This window comes from Culex quinquefasciatus, chromosome 3 (genome assembly GCF_015732765.1).
Source record: "Culex quinquefasciatus strain JHB chromosome 3, VPISU_Cqui_1.0_pri_paternal, whole genome shotgun sequence".
NCBI classification, from domain to species: domain Eukaryota; kingdom Metazoa; phylum Arthropoda; class Insecta; order Diptera; family Culicidae; genus Culex; species Culex quinquefasciatus.
In genome coordinates this window covers 1,895,061-1,914,633 of record NC_051863.1, presented here as the reverse complement: position 1 = coordinate 1,914,633, position 19,573 = coordinate 1,895,061, and the positions used below count along the sequence as shown (strand labels likewise).

General features: G+C 37.1%; 2 protein-coding genes across 11 annotated transcripts in view; both read left to right on the top strand.

Annotated features, from left to right (window-relative positions):
- LOC6040515 (uncharacterized protein CG43867) overlaps positions 1-19,573 on the top strand; it is a 308,521-nt gene that overhangs the window by 132,541 nt on the left and 156,407 nt on the right. The gene's annotated exons all lie outside the window — the stretch shown is intronic.
- LOC6040518 lies at positions 14,588-16,148 on the top strand. The gene is made up of 4 exons (XM_001849852.2): positions 14,588-15,061; positions 15,126-15,700; positions 15,765-15,948; positions 16,010-16,148. The coding sequence occupies exons 1-4, from the start codon at positions 14,758-14,760 to the stop codon at positions 16,126-16,128; spliced, it is 1,182 nt and encodes a 393-aa protein (XP_001849904.2). The 5' UTR covers positions 14,588-14,757; the 3' UTR covers positions 16,129-16,148.

The window sequence follows — 19,573 nt, the reverse complement described above, 5'->3', positions numbered from 1 at the left end:
CTTTTGATATAGGGAATTCATGGACAAAGTTTCATCCAAATAAAAAAAATGAAATTTAAAAATCAAGATAAAATTGCGAAATCTTAGATAACTACTCATATGGGACATTTTTGTAAACATGAACATATTGAAGGATTATGTGTGTGTGTGTGTGTAACCAATCCAATATCCGTAGGCCGGCTACGAAATTATGGGAAAGTATAATTTGTATCAGACTTGATTTATGCTGATACAGCTTATCGCAGTCCCGGACATTAGGTGGTGTTAGCCCTCGCGCTGCTTCCAATGACCCGTATCAGAATGACAGAGCTCCTTGCGGTCCAATTCCGAGGTCATTGGGCATTGTCTGGCCCCGCCTAAACATAGAAGCAAAAACCAGAAGGGTTCTCGATCTATCTTTAAACTTCCAATCCCATAAGGCAAAAAGGGATCAGCGTGTATATAATGATCAAAAAGGCATGTGTGGTAATTTGGTTGATTGGTTTGGTCTCACCGGATTTGAAGGTGTTGCTGTCGCTTGCCAGGTTCCTGATGGAGTTGTAGTAGTGGCATCCAAGGCTTGTGCCCCCGAGCGTGGTATGATTGTCGATGTTTCGAAATAATCCCATAGTTGTCCACCTCCGCAGCTCCGCACACAAGTTTCCGTTTCGTAATTCTACTTTTATATTCACAAATTTTCACTTCGCTTCTTTCACCTTCTGTCGTCGATTTTTGTTTACTAGGATTTGAATTGTCATTTAGCTTAGAGGCCAACTGGGCGCTCGCACGGCTTGAAGTTAGCCCCTGACATTCGACATAGCCGTCGACAAAAGGAAACATTTTTTGAGACCAGGAAGAAGAAGAAGTCTACTACATAATAATGCGAAGCCGAATTAAGCAATAATTACAGCTTAAATGACCAAACTCCATACAAAAGCGCAAAAGGGCACTTCAAGCTTTCTTTTGATATCGCACTCGCGCCCGAAAAATCAAAAAAACACCAAAAAACGTAAAAATATATCAGAATGACAGAACAGTAAACCGGCACTTTTCACAGACAAGTCGACCTCTCAATCCCGCGAAAGGTGGAACGGTACAGCAAAAAGGCAACAAGGGGGGCAAGCAACGACCATCTGCGAAAGCAAACGCGGTTAAGCCCAACCCCCAAGCCCAAAAGCAGAAACCAATCGCCTCTAGCACCGATGCTGCAACGGGTACGGAGCCAAAAACCGCTCGCGGTTCAAAGCCCCAACCGCCTGGAACCAGCAACGCTCAGAAACCCCTCAAGGGCAAAGGAAGCAAACCCGTAACCCCAAGCTTGCAAGCCTTGGGGAGCTTACAAGAGGATCCTGGGTCCTCGTACATCGGCGACACAGCCGTCGGAATCCGTCAACCGACGCTCGAGTGGACAACAGTGGACAACGGGCAGAACGCGGCACACTCCCTGGACAATGAGCAGCATCCGCTGCATCCAAGTGAACCTTCATCACGCTAAGGGCGCATCAAGTGTGCTTAGCAGAAGGTTCACAAAAGAGCAACTGGGAGTTGCTCTCATCAACATATTGAAGGATTATGTCACCAAATCTGGATGTTTATTTTTTAGAATATGGGTCATTCCATCTGAAGCGGAACAGCATTTGAAAATTACCCTCTCCGATCCTGCTCAAATTTGGCAGAGCTGTTGATACTATCAAAACATGCAAGAATCCCGAATTTCATCCAAATCGGACCACCCCCTCCATTTTTGTACCTCCCCAAAAAATTGACTTTTTTGCGATTTTTGGCCAAACCTCCTAGTTTCAAACGGCGATAGCTCAGGAACCACAAATCTCAGAAGGTCGTTCTTGGACTCAATTTTGAAGGAAATCGGACGTACAATCCATTTCCGTGATCATAATGTTGATTAATTTATTTTTTCTACCTGTATTGCGCAATTGAAAACTTTAAACGGCCGTATCTCAAAACACCCCAACTTATTTTTTTTATTTGACCTCACCATCGTGTTCTCCGGCCAATTTTACATAAGAATCACCTATCGACAGAAATGAATATGTTTCGTTCCAGAGATATCGAATTTTAAAGTTTTGTGTTTTCGAGATTACCTGCATCAGCTTCATTCGCCGCATCTGCTAGAAGCACACAGGCGGGCTGATCAATAACTGCTACCTGGCCATTTATTGAAATAATATTTCATCATAAATAATCTTCATCAAATTGAGCAAAAATCAACTGTATAATACTGTAGGAAACTGAAGTTTAATCGCAAATGTTTATCTGCTCAAAAAAATTAATGATGTGAATTTCTGTGTTAACCCACTGGACAGAGCAATGACGACACACAGTAAAGGGCAGAATTGGATTCCGACGGAGCGAGAGGAAAATGCAATTCTCGGATTAGTTTTCAAAAAGCCGTAAGAGCCATTGTTAAACAAAGTCCTTTTTGCATCGGTATTCGACCTACTTACGAAAAACCAATATCAAAATGCTCGAGATTGTTCATCTACACGTCCTTCAAGTGCCCCAAACTTAAAATAAATGAAATTTTGTTTCATTTTCTAGAAAAACGAAAATTAGTGTCAGAGGTCACAATGGCTCTTACGGCTTTTTAAAAACTCACCCGAGAATTAATCTTGTTAGTAACACTGAAAAATAAGTGCACGATACATTATTGAGTAAAAATATGAATTAAAATAAATAAAATTTGTTGATACGTTGTACTCTAGTGAAGGACGATCACAAAGAGTAGGAAAAGGATTTCTGGAATGTATAAAACTGAAAAATGTAAGAAAATCACAAAGTTTGATCTGCTGCAAAGCGGCTAATTCTCCAAATTTAGATGCGATGATTTCGACACCGTCCGAACAACAGTGTTTTTTTTCATCTATTATTCTTGGATTCTTGGAACACAATACGGCTGCTGTCCTCACGTATAAGGATTTTTTTAATTAAATGTACCTTGACCAAAATCATATTTTAATGAAATGGAGCTGGCTCACTATATAAAAATTGATTTAATATGATCAATCTAAACCATAAATCAGAATTATGGTAAAGTGTCAATAATAAACTATAATAATAATAATAATAAAGCAGGTTTTGGGTTTTTTGCTGAATGGCACTATTTTGCTCCACTTCATTAATTTTTTTGAGCAGATAAACATTTGCGATTAAACTTCAGTTTCCTACAGTATTGTACAGTTAATTTTTGCTCAATTTGATGAAGATTATTTATGATGAAATATTATTTCAATAAATGGCCAGGTAGCAGTTATTGATCAGCCCGCCTGTGTGCTTCTAGCAGATGCGGCGAATGAAGCTGATGCAGGTAATCTCGAAAACACAAAACTTTAAAATTCGATATCTCTGGAACGAAACATATTCATTTCTGTCGATAGGTGATTCTTATGTAAAATTGGCCGGAGAACACGATGGTGAGGTCAAATAAAAAAAATAAGTTGGGGTGTTTTGAGATACGGCCGTTTAAAGTTTTCAATTGCGCAATACAGGTAGAAAAAATAAATTAATCAACATTTTGATCACGGAAATGGATTCTACGTCCGATTTCCTTCAAAATTGAGTCCAAGAACGACCTTCTGAGATTTGTTGTTCCTGAGCTATCACCGTTTGAAACTAGGAGGTTTGGCCAAAAATCGTCAAAAAGTCAATTTTTTGGGGAGGTACAAAAATGGAGGGGGTGGTCCGATTTGGATGAAATTCGGGATTCTTGCATGTTTTGATAGTATCAACAGCTCAGCCAAATTTGAGCAGGATCGGAGAGGGTAATTTTCAAATTTGCACTTTTTCGTGCACAGTTGAGATGGAATGACCCATATGAAATTTTGACTGACCGAAAACCAACTAAAATAAAAGATTCTCTGGACAATTTTAGAAAAAGATGAAATTGAATTTCAACAAGAAACATTATCTGTCCTGTTTTGTACTTCTTTAAATAATAATATAAATAAATTGTGAATTGTTGAAAAATAATTCGGATAAATTTTCAAATTTAACAGCTTTTTCAGAAATATAATAGTATTCCGTATTTTTTGTATAATAACCGATATTTTTGGTAAAACACAACCAGTTTTCGAGGGCATCTGGTGGATGCCTTGGGTTTCTAAACGCCTACCATCTTTTTGACATTATAAATATTTGCATGCACTGCATACACTGCAGTGTGCTATTACATAAGAATGCAATGAAACATCACAAACATTAAAGCAGACAGGCCTACTACGTAAAGTTAATCGCAAAGTTGATTCTTTGAAGTAGGGTTAGTTTGAGCACGAAAAAATTAGTAATACATTTCAGAATCTACAATGGAGAAAGAAACATGGAGATCCCCTACTCACGTTTTAGTTAGGTGAGTCCATAAAAAATAGGTAATTTTTAACCTTTACTGTGTATGGAAAATTGTGCATTTGTCACGAACCTTCACCATCTCTTCAAAAGTTTCTTCCTTCGAAAAGATTCCGCTCCAAACGCATCACTTCCAGCAATTACTCCGCGATATCATTCCCGCTAATCCGATGCCCATCAGGCTCAGTAACCATCAACCTTGGTGTCTTCTTTCCTTCCTTCTCCCTGGAGACTAGGCCCGAAAGGATGAAAGCTGGCTGCTGAAATTGGTTCGCCGTCAGCTGGGGGTTCCATCAAAGGTCGAACGGCCCGTAGGCACGCGAGTGGACTCCCGGTCGGATCCAATAAAATCTTTTTCTCCGGAAAACGACTCGCCAGAGACTCGAAATTCTCAACAACAGCTTGGATTACAGCTTTTTTTTCTCGCTTCTTCTGTTGATTCTTTGTGTTGTTTTTCGGGGGGCGGCAAAAAGAACGAGTATGAAGATGTATTTAATTAAATATTAATCTTCCATCATCTCGTTCGTTCTGCCGGGGGAAGATTTTTTTTTCTCTCCAACATCACAGTACTTTCACTAGGCGTTCTGGAGCGCCCCATCGAAGTCGAGAAAAGCGAGTGGAAAATCCCGGAATCGGTGTGGAATATTAATGCGATTGTAAGGTTTTTGCCGACTTCTTCCAGAACATGGCAGGGTGAGGATTATTGCCAGGATAAGTGATACGATGAAATGCATTGGTAATGATTCATACCGTTTAGGTGGCGCGAAAATGGACGTCCTGGCGGGATTTGGCCGTGACAGGTCGTAAGGGATTAGATCTTGGGACATTATGCTAGCTAGCCTCTTGAACCAAACTAAAACTAACTTCATGTCCAAGTCTCACCACGGGATACCACACCACGGAGCAGGACACGCTGGTCCAGACCCATTAAATTATTCGATTAGTCCCGAAAGATTGCACGAGAGCAGCACTCGCAAATGAGCCAATTACAGCCAATTGCCATTAAAGAGAAATCGCCCCGAGCGTTGAGATTTCGTTGTAATGTACGACCGACGACTCTGTGTTAACGCCCCAAACTTCGAACAGGCGACTGTAATTTCCTATCGGCCGTTGGGGTCAATTTGGCCCCCGGCAGCGGTGGCGGCTCGGCACTCAGTCGTGTGTGGCAGTTTTGGGGACAATATGATGGCCACTTTTATAGGGCTGGACCTTTCATTTCCGGCGCTAAATGAAACGATTGCTGATAGTGCGCGCTGGGATGTGGTGTTTGTTTGGGACGAAGATTGGCTGGTTTGATTTGAAGGTTTTGAAATAACTGTCGGAGTTTGATGTTTATCACAGTTTTATAAATTGAACAATCTATTGTAAACACTTGTCAATTACAAGTCATGGTATTGACACTTAAATGGTAAACAAATCTTTAACAGCTCCGTTTTTTTTAGCTCTGTCTTATTATTTACGAAAAACAAAATATTAACGAGAAATAAACTTTTTGCGGTACTGTACATCGGACTTTTACAAAAATTAAAGATATTTTCAGCCGAGCCCAAACATGCCTAACATGATTATTTTCAGATGATTGGACTTCGGTCTTATAATGTTTTGTGATAGAATATGTGTTTGTCGGGGGTTTTCGGACCGGATTTAAACGACATAAACCTTGATGAAAATTGAATTTGCAATCGTAAAGTACTTAACAGATTTTTTGATAAGAACTCCATTTTCAAGATATAGCCACCGAATGTTTGATTTTAGCGAAAGATTTGCAGTTTATCGTTTTTTTTTAAAATAGTGACTACTGGTCCATTTCCATTTCCATTTTTTTTAAACGTTTAGAAAATTTGCTATAAGTTTGGAACTCTGGTTGCTGAGACACAGCGGCTTAAAGAAAAAGAAACAGAAAAATTGAACCCACCCATTTTTTATTTTCTATATCAGCAACAAATGGATATTTAATGATAAAACATGAAACATTCGCGAAATTTTCCGCACTTTTCGGATTGACAATATTATAATAGTAGTTTATGCAACAAGTTGCAAAAAGAGGATTTTTTCAGCACGAGTCGTACATTTATCCAACGAGGTTCACCGAGTTGGATAAATACGAAGAGTGCTGAAAAAATCAAGTTTTGCAACGAGTTCCATACAACATTTTTTGCAATTCCAAAAAACACACATCGAGTGAAATTTTATGTCAAATTTTCATGTATTTTGTCAATAAATCGTTTAAATCAAAAAAATGTTGAAAGGTTTTACTTTTCGAAACAAGTAGAACTTTTCAGCATTTATTTTGAAAAGTGGTGCTATTCGATTCTGTTATTTTTGGTACAGAAAAGTAGGCTATTTCGTCGTTCAAGAATGACAGGAAAAGTAAGTAGTTTCACGACGGAATTGCAAAAAAGCTTTTTTAAATCAAGACTTACGTTTCAAACGGGCGTGATATTAAATATTTCACTATAATCAAACGTTCGGTGGCTATCACGGTGTGTTTCCTAGAAGGGCTCTTTCCCGACATTTTGCGGAGTCCGGCGAAATATTTCGTCTAAAGCAACTTTTTTTAAGTTTTTTTTCGATTTCATAGGATTTTTCTTCAGAAAAGTCGATAGAAATTCATATTCATCAAATTTCTTATAAATCTGCCTCAAGAGATTCTTAATTACACATTTGACCTCAAATCACAAGTTTCCAACCCAAATTTACCAGATTTCTACCATTCTTTGAAATAACCCCAACATTTAAGCTGGAACCCTCAAAACGACCAAATAAAAATCTTTTCTTAGTACAATTTGTCATGAAAATACAGCAACAGATTGCCCGGATACAAATTCGAGCATAAACCAATGCTAAAATAAGAGTATTTCATTTAAAAGTTATTTATTACTCAAAAGGTTCCCAACATTATTTTTTTAAACCTCTGCCGTACAACACTCAAATATTTTAAAACATTTTCGAATCAATCACATTGTAGAGATCAGTTTTCTGAACAATTTCCATAAAAAAGTATCAATTTTGGTTCAATATAAGCAGAGATATGCCCATTTTGTAAAATGAAAAGTGACTTTCTCCAAAATTTCTGGATTTAGTTCCCATTCAAACTATAAACACTGCCTAGAAGGCAGTGCCTAATATGATATTTTTAAGGATGAAAACATTTTGCTGAAACATAAAATGCATATAAAATTTGATGAAATTTATTTAAATTATTTTATTAGATTCATAAACAGCTCAGTAGACGGTGTTCATCGTTTAAATGGGTATTAAAACCAGAAATTTTGGAGAAAGTCACTTTTTATTTTACGAAAGCAGAGATATTCTGCTTATATTGATACTTTTTTATGGAAATTGTTCAGAAAACTGTTCTCTACAATTTGATGGATTCGTAAATGTTTTAAAATATTTTAGTTTTGTATTTTACATAAAAAAATTTAAGTCAATTTTGTTTTTGCATAAAATTTAGATTTTTTTCAAAAATCACTATTTTTTCAAATATTTATAAATTGCCGGCCGATATTTTGACCTTACTACTCTGTGGCTTGAATGTTTCGGGTTTTGTCCCCTAAAACATATAATTTTGTATTTTGGGAGATTGAGTTTTTGTGAAAAAAAATTTAAAATAAAAAAATCGACATTTTTTTCGTGTGCCTATTTTTTCCCAATAGTCCTAAAACAATACCTATAACTTTGTCCAAGACAACAAACTGATCAGAAAATCAACTCAAAAGTTACAGCTGTTTGAATACTTACGTACCATTTTTATATGGACAGCACCCAAAATTGTATGGACACTTGTATGGGTTAACCAATGACATAAAATAGCTTCTTTGGTCCTATGAAAGCCCCCCACAAAGTTTGAGCCAAATAAAAATATACAAAAAATAAAAACGGTCGGAATCGGCTGATTTTGTAGAGAATTGCTCTCCTTCCAAACCAGAACTGTCAAACTGTTCATTTAAACTTTTACTGCCTAGATTTTATCTTTTATAAAAATGAATTTCTGAATTCGGGCTCAAAATTTTTCTGGTTCCTTGGCCGAAATAATTAGACCCGTATTTTTTTTTGTTTGGATATAAGGGTGACCTACGCCGTGTTAGAGTGGTCCGAAAAATGGCAATTTTCTTCGATTTTCGCAAAAACCACTTTTTTCAAAAAATCATATCTCCACGTTACAAAAACGGGAAAAAATCAATAAGGGTACCAAAAGTTGCGTATTTCAATTACGAAAATTTTGGTACCCTAACATGTATAGGTAATTGCTGAAATTTTTAAGTTATCGCAGTTTTAGTGAAAAAAGTCATTTTTTCCCGTTTACGTCATTATCCCATTTTTGCGCATGGCGCGTCGAAAAACCCAGTTTTTATTTTCAAAAAAACGTATCTCAGAGTATTGAAAACATAACTTCACCAGTTTTTGATATGTCATGTAAAACTTTCCGAGGAATCTGATAAAAATATTTTCAGACATAGGCTCTTTGGTCAAGAGACCTTCAAAACAGCATTTTAAGTTTTTATACTACCTTTTCAAATGTTAAGCTAGGTTTTTGGAACTTCTTACTATTTTTGCGCATAAGACAGCTAAAATCGGATGAAATGGCACGGAGAAATGTTTTTTTTAAGTGGTTTATGCGAAAATCGACGAAAATTGCCATTTTTTGGACCACCCTAACACGGCGTAGGTCACCTTAATGGCCAAACAAAAAAATACGGGTCTAATTATTTCTAATTTTGAGCCCAATCGAAGAACTATTTTTCGAATCATACTTTTTTCGTGGGGAATTGCTGAATAAACGTGCAATCGATTGAAAACTATTTGAAATGTATGTTTGATGTAAACTAACATTTTTACATTTCATAAGATTTTTATTAAAAAAGTGATCAGATAATCTGAAAACACTGTCAAATCCACTGAAATATCCAACAGCAAGTTTTTTAATGATGACAAATAATTTGAAAAAAGCTAATTCTACAAAAACGTTTATTTTCGAAAACAGTGATCGACTGTGAGATTTGTCAAGACTGTGAGGATCATCGCATTTTTAACTTCAATCTAGAACCCATTCCAGTTAATTTTCAAGCTCATTTCACAATGTTTTTCAAACCTATTCAACTACATGTAAGTTATTTCGAGAATATTCTCAATGCCATACCAAAACTATGACTCATTTTTGCGCCGCAATCGACCACCTGCTAGTCACAACAGCAGCAGACAGCATCCTCGTTAGAACGTCGCAGCCCATTTATCAGCTCATTCTCAGTTCGTGAATATGAATTAATTTCGCCGATTTAGAGTGCTGTCTTACACAGACAGGAGAGAACGTTTACCTCCCCATTCTCGAAACGCCGGCTGATGGTGAGACGATGATGGAAGATGTGGAATTCATTAGGTCGGTCGCAGTGTCTCCCCCCTAATATTTGCAAACACAGGGGGAAGAAAAAAAAACATGACTCGGGAGGAAAACCTCAGCACGTTTTACGCGTGAAGTTCGGCTGAATTTGGTTGACCTGGCTGTCAACGGACCAGATGGGGGAGAGATGCGCTTCCCTGAAATGGTCCAGTAAATTAAATCTAATATCGAGATAAGGCACATACGGAAGTTTTACGCTCGTGCTAAAATATTTTATCTGGTGCGAGGCGTCGTCCTGTATTTTCGTATTTTAGGCGGAAGGACAACTGAATGTCCCTCCTGGGTTTGGATGACAGCTTTTTTCCTGAAGGTGGAGTTTGGGGTTGTTAGGGGAACTTACTGCGGTTAATGGTTGATTCAATGGGGTTGGGGCTTTGTGTGCACATGAATAATCGTAAAATAATGAGGTTTATGGAGGGGAAAAGAGATAATGAATTTTTAGGGTAGCGCGTTAATGAAACTAAGTTCTTTTTACTATTTTCGCTAGAACAATGTTCAAATCGCACGGAATATAGTTTATCGTTGTTTGTGCGGTTGCAGTACTCCACAATCTTTTTGGCAATCAGACATAATCATGCGGAATAGTCGCGTTTTATTGACGAGGTAGGTTTTCGGTGGCCATAATTTTTTGCAGGCATTGAACTGAAATGTTGTCTTTTGAATTTCCTTGAATTGAGTTGAAATTTTCATGTCTTTTTCATTATTATTTGAAAACTTTCTCCATCATGAACAAATAAAAATAAAAACGTCAAGCGAGTTCACTAACCTCCCGAATTAACCCCACCAGCAAATTTGCCTCTCACAGTCCAAAAACTTTGCTCAAAACGCTTCAACGTGAAATTTTAATTAGAGGGACTTGTTTACATCCGCGTTCGTTACGCACGACAAACCCCCTTCTCCCATCAGGTGTGGTGGAGGGTGGATGACACTCACACACACACACACACCGGTTAATCTGTGAAGCCAATTATCACGATGAGTGCTAATTAGGGGGAAGGGAGCAGATTTGACGAATTCTTGTCGTGTTCTCTTTCAAAACGCTTCTTGTTCACCCTCTCTGGTGATACAGAATATCCGAACCGGTTAGACACGCTGTTTAACGAGATACACGTGGGAAAATTGTAAGCGTTGAAAGTAATCAGGTTCCAATTAGTACGCGTGAGTCGATGGCGCTAAATTTGACGCATTTAAAGTTCTCGAAAGCGTGATAGATATCGCACTATCGAAGTGAAACACAATTTCATCTCGAAACTCGTCAAAATGTCATCATCAAGTTTATCCTTTCTAGGATATTTTTATGCGCTTTTTATGCCACCATCACAGTCGTAAAAGTAATGAGAAAACTAGGAAAATATGTTAAATTTGTACCCGCTTCAAGAGAGCAAGACCCCGGAAAGACCCTTTGGTCATCGCGAACCAAATCTGGGCCCTTCCGGGTGCTATCCATAGGAAAAAAGGGGGGGGGGAATAACCATTCAATATGATTGCGCACAGCAGCACTCTTTAAACAGCGATTTATGTCTTTTTTTCCGGCTGCCAGAAGAGGGGAAAGGAGACAGAACAACAACAAAAAAAAAACTGTCCTGTTGATGGGTTTATTTTTTACGACCAAACCGGTCCTTCCGGGTGAGTGAATCGTCGGGAATAGGGAAAGTGAGTGAAAAGTTGGGGGAATTGATTTTGGGCGATTTTGTGATGGGTGCAATTTTAAATAAAATTGGATTTTTTTCAAAACGAAAAAAAAATCTAAATATAATTTGAAAATATTAAATTCTTTATGACAAACAAATGCACTTAACTTATTATTTTTTATTGTGGATGTTCTATAACAATATTTTTTTGTCTTTCATTCAATTTTCTTGAGAACTTTTGAAAAATTTCTCAGGGATTGTTAGGGCCAGGCCTGCAAAATGTTTCCAACCCAGCGTACACATGAAGCAAACCAAAATGTTAGTTCACTGCTAGCATCTGACTGAAAGCTACTGTGTCCGTTCAACCAATGCCGCCTGACTCGTGCCGGTCAGCTGCTGGAGAATGAGAGACGTGAAAAAATGAGCTACACTCACTTAATTTGTGTCGTATGACTGACTCGTAAAATCCTCTCTAAACACTATTTTGACTATTTTTAAACAATTGAATGGTTCTAGACTGTGCAAAACACTTAAAACAACCATAACTTATATTCAAAATTACATTTCCACGCATAAATACCAACTTTTTGTGTAAAAACTTGTTTCTTTATGTGTGTGCGTGCAACGTCGAATGAGCGTTGGTCGACTACTGCCTCGCATTGCAGATGCTCAGTGAGCTAGGGCACTCACGACTGAGTCGGGTTTGTTTATGTCACGGTTTTGCGGTTCAGTGAATGGATCTGAAAAAATCGTGTATGCGTCGCCGATTTTCGCGTCAGGACCCCTGACATTTTCAGCTCTGGTTAGGGCTTTACACCTAATCAAGACTAACATTCCAAAAGGTGTAATATTACGCGTCATGGTTTCAACATTTTAATGAAAATAGTGTTCTAAAATGCATTATACATCTGTTGTGTTGCCATCATTATTTTCAAAAATATTCAATACATTTTTAAGCAAGCCCAAACATACTTATTATGATTATCAATGCAGAAAAATGCATTTTAGATTGTTTTCAGTTGATTAGACTTCTATTTTAATTTGGATGTCTATAAAAAAAAATTGCCTCCTTATTTTTCAGACCAACATAAACTTTGAGAAATATTTGCAACGGCCTAACTGAGACTACTTTTTAAAAAGTTACTTAAAATAATTATAACTTGAAAACGGTGCACTTTATCAAAATTTCACTAAAAAACTTTTTGATCGAAAATTCGATTTTGCATCGCAAAATTAAGTTGAAAAAAATTTGCGACCAAAATTTCGATTTTTTGCATAATCAGTTTTGATTCAAAAATTCATAACTCGGTCAAAGATCTTTTGTCTATTATGGAAATTTTTGTAAAGTTGGCATTTGATTTCCCCTAAAACATATTGAAAAATAAAAATAGTTTCTTGCAAATCAGTTTTTAATGACAAAAAGTGAAATTAAAAATCAACAAAAAAATTACTGTGTATCATTTTTTTCAGTGTAGTCCTTATCCATACCAACAACTTTGCCGAAGACACCAAATCGATCAAAAAAATCTTTTCAAAGGTAGAGATTTTTGAATTTTTATACATCATTTTTGTATGGACTGCTGCCAAATTTGTATGGAATATTATATGGACAAACTAATGATGCATAATGGCTTTTTGGACATACCGAAAGCACCAAAAAGATTCATCTGGATTAAAAAAAATCAAAAAAATATAATTTTAAAAATACCGATTTCGTAGAGAATTGCTCATTTGAGACATTTATGCGATAAGGGCAGATAGTTTTTACGAATCTTCAAGATGTCTTCGAAAATTATGGCTTGGAAAAAAAATCTGGAGCTTTTTTCAAAAAAAATAAACCAAATTTTCAGTTTTTGCTTATTGGGTGTTTTTAATATCCCTGACTCAAGGAGGTTTCAAAAACACTTAAAAAGCAAAAACTGAAAATTTGGTTTATTGGACCTTATAAAAAAACTCCAGAAATGTAACTGAGTGGATTTAGAAAAAAATTCCAATCACCTAAAAATTAAAGTGTTTTGGAAGGCGCTTCTTCTGAACTTAACGTTAAAATTATAAAAAAATAGTAAGTTATCTAAAAATTTTAACTTAAATAAATCCGCTCTGTTGTTCAGTATACTTCAGTAACAAAACTAAAATAATGGTTTTTGTTAAAAAAAATAAATATGTGACAAAACTAACTTCTTGAATTGTAATAAAAAGTCATTCTGCATCAAATGATCTGACTCACCTAAACCGGTTTATTAAACCGTTTCAATCGGTTAACTTTTTCTGCTCAAAATGTATCATTATTTTTCATTCATACATCACTGTTTTTTTCAAACTGCTTGAAAAGTATCTGTATCAAAGTTCAAAGTTGGATTAATTTAACTAAACCGGTTCATTCAATCGATTCAATAGTTGTACCGGTTGATCATTTCTAGCATTAAAAATATCATCCGACGTTTCCAATTCCTTCAAAATGCCTAAATAGTCATTTTGTATCAAAATTGAACCGTTTAAAAAAACTGGTTCAATATTTGTACCGATTACTGGCACAAAATGTGTCATTCGCCATATCTAACTCCTCAAGATATCATCAATTTTCATTATGTTTCGAAATAAACCGGTTCATGCAACCGGTTCAATAGTTTTACCGGTTCAACATTTCTAGCATGAAATGTATCTCACCCCTTCAAGTTCCCTGAAAAGTCAATCTGAATCAAAATTGAACCAATTAAACTAAACCGGTAGAATCAACTGGTTCAAAATTGGTACCGGTTGATCATTTCGAGCATAACATGTCGTCCGACATATCGAATTCCTTAAAATTGCCTTAAAAGTCATTTTGTATCAAAATGGAACCGATTCAGCTAAACCGGTTCGTACAACTGGTTCATTATTTGTACCGGTCGAACATTTCTGGCACACAATTTATAATGCGACATATCTAACTTCAAAATGCTTTAATAGTTATTCCGTATCAAAATTGAACCGATTCAGCAAAACCGGTTCAATCAACTGATTCATTATTTGTATCAGTTGAAAAATGTTAGCATAAAATTCGAAAGTGAAATGATACCAATTTCATTAAGGAATTGTTTGCAAACGAAATCAATTTGTCTCAATTATTTCCAAATTATATTTCGAAATATTTGAACAACGTGAAAACAAGCTTTGATGCGTGAGAAAAAAAGACCCCAAACTTTTCCCCACACCCAGTTGCATTTCACGCTAAGTTACTCTAATTAATTTACTCCATCGACGAATTTGGCACCTTTCCTATGACTTCATACTTTCTCTTTCGACCGGCAGTACCCAGTTGGGAGTATTTAATTGCCTTCATCAGTCGTTGGCGGACATCCGCGTGTGACCAGTCTGCAGTTTCGGCCGAAAACTGACCCCCCAAAAATGGAGTGCTACTTTTGGTCATTAGTGGTACTGCTGGTGGTGACTTCCGGAAGTGTATTGTGCTCTGAGGAGATTAAAATCAGTGGTAACGAAACCTTGCTCTCAAGTAACAGTAGTAGTAGCAGTGGCGGAAGATCTGCACGACAGTGGCCATTTTGGTCGGTGGGACGAATTGCGAATTTGCCGTGTCAGTCTTCGAACGGGTTGACCGGAACCTGCCAGATTCGGGGCGAGTGTGACGCCAACGGTGGTATTGCCTACGGAACCTGCAGCACTTTGACGACTCAGTCCGTTTGTTGCGTGTGTAAGTTTGAGGTTCAATTTGTGAGATGTATGAAAAATGAAGATTAATGTTTGTTTTTGAACAGTTGTCGGAACGTGTGGGGGATCCTCATCGCAGAATGTGACCTACTTCCGTAACTCTGGGTATCCCGCACCGTACAACGGAGGTGGAACGTGCTCGTTCTCGGTAGTTCCACAGGACAACACGATCTGTCAGTTGAGGATCGACTTTACGGCGTTTTCGCTAGCGCAGCCGACGGGCGATGGAGTTTGCTCGGTGGACAATATGCAGGTTCTTTACGGGGGTACCCGTTTAACGTCAATGTGCGGAGATAACAACGGCCAGCACGTGTACATTCCGTTCAGCGGAACAAGCGCGATCAGTGTGCAAGTCTCGACAACGCCCTCGACGTCGTTTAACCGGGTTTGGAACCTGAAACTGACGCAGATTCCCTGTACGAGCCAGTTCAAAGCTCCTCCGGGTTGCTTGCAGTATTATTCAGGCATCACCGGAGATATCTACAGCTTCAATTATGGAACTGGAGCAAATCCAGCGTTGAATGCCGCTATGAGCCTGACCGGAAGTCGGCAGCTGGCCAGCATGAACTATGGAATCTGCGTGCAACGCGCTGCGGGTCGCTGTACCATCACTTACAAACTTGTGAGTAACAGATCTAATGCTTTTACGGCTTTTAAAAGGACTAATCCAACCCCTACCTTATTAGCCCGCCGCTGACCCCTACGCGTTCACCTTGACCTCGGACGTTACGATGGCGGCAGCCGGCACTCTCGGTACCGCTGCAGCAGGAGTACAGGCAGCTCAGTGTACCACCGACTATCTGATCATCCCGAATCCGGTCGGTATTGCGAACGATCGTTTCTGTGGAGCCGGACTAGCTCCCGTAACTAGTAAGAATTCATCAACATGTAATTTTCAAGACAAAGTTATACTATTCAATGTATTCTACAGGCAACTCCATACCGTTCGTCCTGTGGTCCATAACCGATGCGAACGAAACTCCCGACGTGGCCAATCGCGGATTTCATCTGTTATACACTCAAAACTTGTGTGCGGTACCGGCTGGATAACAAAATTTCACCCGTTTAAAGAAAGGCTATTTTTACAGGTTTTTAACTTAAGTTACTATTAAAACATTATTTAAACTGGCTTCAAAACTCTTCTCGAAACTCCAACCGAAAGCTTCCCCCAAACAAAAGGTCTCAATCTGTCAAAAACGCCTTTTGCGTATTCTTCCCCCTTGCGCATAGCCGTTGGCATACATACTCCTATATGTACTACTCCGGTAATGAAAGCGAATGCATTTTGTGCACGCCGGGAATTTGCACGTCACTCCAGCTGAATGGCAGCGCGCTCACCTTTTCGTCCCTAAAACTTTAGTCTTAGCGAGCAACAGCAGCAGCAAAAGGTGCAAGACACAAAAGTTTCAACCTTTAAGGGTAGTGTGATCCTATGCTGAATAACACAAAAAATGGGTTCTATCTTTTACACTACATTTTTAATAAAAAATCAAAAATTTTAAATGTCCTAAAAATTAAGCTAAAACAGTATAGCACCCTTTCCAGGGGAAAAAAAACTCTCAGACTGTGAGTAAAAAGCAGTCCAATTTTCAACCGCCTGTTGCATTCTTCATGAATTATTCTGATTTAAAAATGGAATGCTGTCAAGCCACAAGCACACTCTTTATCTTTGTTCAGTAAGTAATGAAAAAAAAAAAACAGTCTGAAATCTGACTGAAAAATTCGATCCGTGTGAAATTTGATCATCAGTCATAGATAAAATTGTAAAAAAATATTTTTGCAAAAAAAAAAACAATTTTGCCTCCTCTTCAATTATATATTTTAGGGGAAAAATGAAACTCGCAAAAAATATCTTGTACATGTTTTATGTCAGAAAAATTTTTAATTTTTCCTCTGTAAATGTGTAACTTTACCACTTTTTTTTGTAATATCAAGTCATAAAAGTGATAATATTCAATCTTCCAAAATTACACCATCCAAATTAACACATTTTTTACAGTGAGTAAAAAAAAATTAAAAAGAGAAAATTATAGGAGAAAATATTTTTGCAAGAGTTCTCTCTTTCATTTGGCAATTATAAAATAAAAATAAATAAATAGAATAGTACAAAAAATGCCTTTAACTCAAAATAGGTGAATTATGAAAAAATGTTATGAAATCATTTTCGATTACAAAATGGATTGTGCATCAAACATAAATGTTGAAAATAATGTTAGAAAATATTTTCCAAAATACCAGATTTTGCACTATCCTAAACTCCAGCGCAACGATGCCAGATAACTTGTTGGAGATCTGTATTTTCTTAAAAGTCTGTATTTGATCTGTATCATATCGAATCCGAAGCCATTGAATTATGTTAAAGCATAATTTAATTACTAAATTGTTAAAGTTTTGAAATATTTGAAAATTTTAACAATAAAGTAATTAAATTAGGCTGGTACAAATATTTTTAAAGTTTTTGTCACCCCCTTCAAAATTGGCCCGAAAAATCAGGGGGCAAAAAAAATATTTTTACAATAAACTAAATATTTGCATCGGCCTTATTATATTTATAACCATTTACAAACAATTCTTTATAAACAGATTTTTGTGATTTTTGGGATAGAAAAGTCTGTGAAATACAGATTTATCTGTCTATCTGGCATGGCTGACTCCAGCGTTAAAGATGCCTCTTTTGTTACCCTTCAACATAACAAAAATTTGGAATTCAAATTTAGGTATAATAAAAAAATATTTTTTTTACGCGTTCAATTTTTCTTCTGTTAAAACCTCGGAAAAAACCATACAACTTTTATGAAGACATCTAATGGATCATAATCTTTCTTAAGATACACAGTAAAACCAAATGTGTAATTTTATAACTTTTCTGGTGCAATGTCACTTTTTCAGTCCTAATAGAGTTAAAATTTCATCATAAAAGAGGTAATATTTATCCTCTCAAAATTACACCTTCCAAACTTAACCAATTTTTTCTTGTGTACAGATTTCCGAAGGTTAAGGGCACATGGACCAAATTCATAAAAATTATAGAGAAAAACAAAGTTAAAAATCCCGACATAGTTACGAAGTTCTAACGAATCTGCAAATTCGAAATTTGAAAACTCAATTGATTTGATAACAAAGTGAAACAATAAAAGAAATAGTTTAAATAAAACAATGTTGAAATGTATCGGTATCGCTAAAAAAACGAATTTCAGAACGATTAAAGGTGGAGAAAATTCTTCAAAATAAGAAAAAAATGTTGGCAAGTTAAAAAAAGAACTCATCTTGACTAGGAAAAACATTTTCAATAGCCAATATTGGAAAAGCAATGCATTTTATTTTTTCATATTTGATTTTATTAAGAGTATTTTTCGGGTCATTTCTGAGTTAAACTTCCAGTTTCTATATAACTGTACAGAACACATTATATTCAATAGATTTTTGAGTTGAAAACGAACAAACAATTAAAAAAAAAATCAAAGTTATTCACTTGAACGACTCACCGCATCAAACAAAAAATTTCTATCACACTATTCAAGACGCACCCAAACTCACAAGACTCTCATTGTTGGGTTGAACTTTGTACATCCTTTTCTCCGACAGCAGGTTCAGCAGTGTTATGAACATTACTGCCACAGAACGAAAGCGGACCAAGAAAAGTCCTTTCGAGCTCGGAGGAAAGGATTCGCTTGAATAAATGATGGCTAAAAGCGATATCATCAGCATCAACTACAACAACGTCATCATCGTCATCATGATAGTCTTTCAGAAATGTTTCTTCCGGGCATTCGGGCCAAGCAAAAGCTCAAGCCATTGCTGCATTGTGTACGTTCGCCTGTAAGTAGGCAACACACTGACTGGAGGAGGCAGGAATGTGTTTTGCGGAGGAGGAGGCAAAAGCTTTATGACTGGGATTAATTTACTGTTTCTTCTGAGGGCGTTTTTCTGGAATTCCATTTGTTTATTTTTTTCTTGGCTGCCGGATGTTATGCCTGGTGAAAAAAGATATCTTTTTGCGCTCAGTGAATTGCCGGATTAGTGCGAATAATAACTCACTAGTGCTTTTGTGATCCGCTGAAACGTCTCAATTCAATTCGAACTTTTAATTGAGATATTCTCGAAAACGTCGATTCTAATCGGCTCTGAACGATGAGGCGTTTCGAAACTCCCACCCCCAGAACCCTGCAAGCCAGGTCGACAATTAATGAGTTTGTTAATTAGTTTCGCTCGCTTCCTCTCAAATAAACACCGTCACTTTGGGTTGGAGCCTTAATCATAATGCTCGCGCGGTATCGCGTTTCGAGCTCGGAAACTTCACATTCCGGTTCGGTTCCGTTTCGTGTTACAAGTTTCGAGGTTCGACGCGCCGGCAACAAAGTTGAAATGAATAATTACAATTTAATCACAATTTCCACCCGTGAAGCCGAGCTTTTCGATCACGCTAATTAGTATGAATACTTTTTTCTCCTCATTTTTCGCGGTATAATTTGATTTCACGCTTCTGGAGCTGGGT

What these genes read in the sequence shown, in the direction of transcription:
- LOC6040518 (XM_001849852.2), top strand. Translation starts at nt 14,758, where the DNA reads ATGGAGTGCTACTTTTGGTCATTAGTGGTACTGCTGGTGGTGACTTCC. An exon ending in GTACCATCACTTACAAACTT is followed by an intron (nt 15,701 to 15,764) that starts GTGAGTAACAGA and finishes CTACCTTATTAG; the next exon opens with CCCGCCGCTGACCCCTACGC. An exon ending in CGGACTAGCTCCCGTAACTA is followed by an intron (nt 15,949 to 16,009) that starts GTAAGAATTCAT and finishes TGTATTCTACAG; the next exon opens with GCAACTCCATACCGTTCGTC.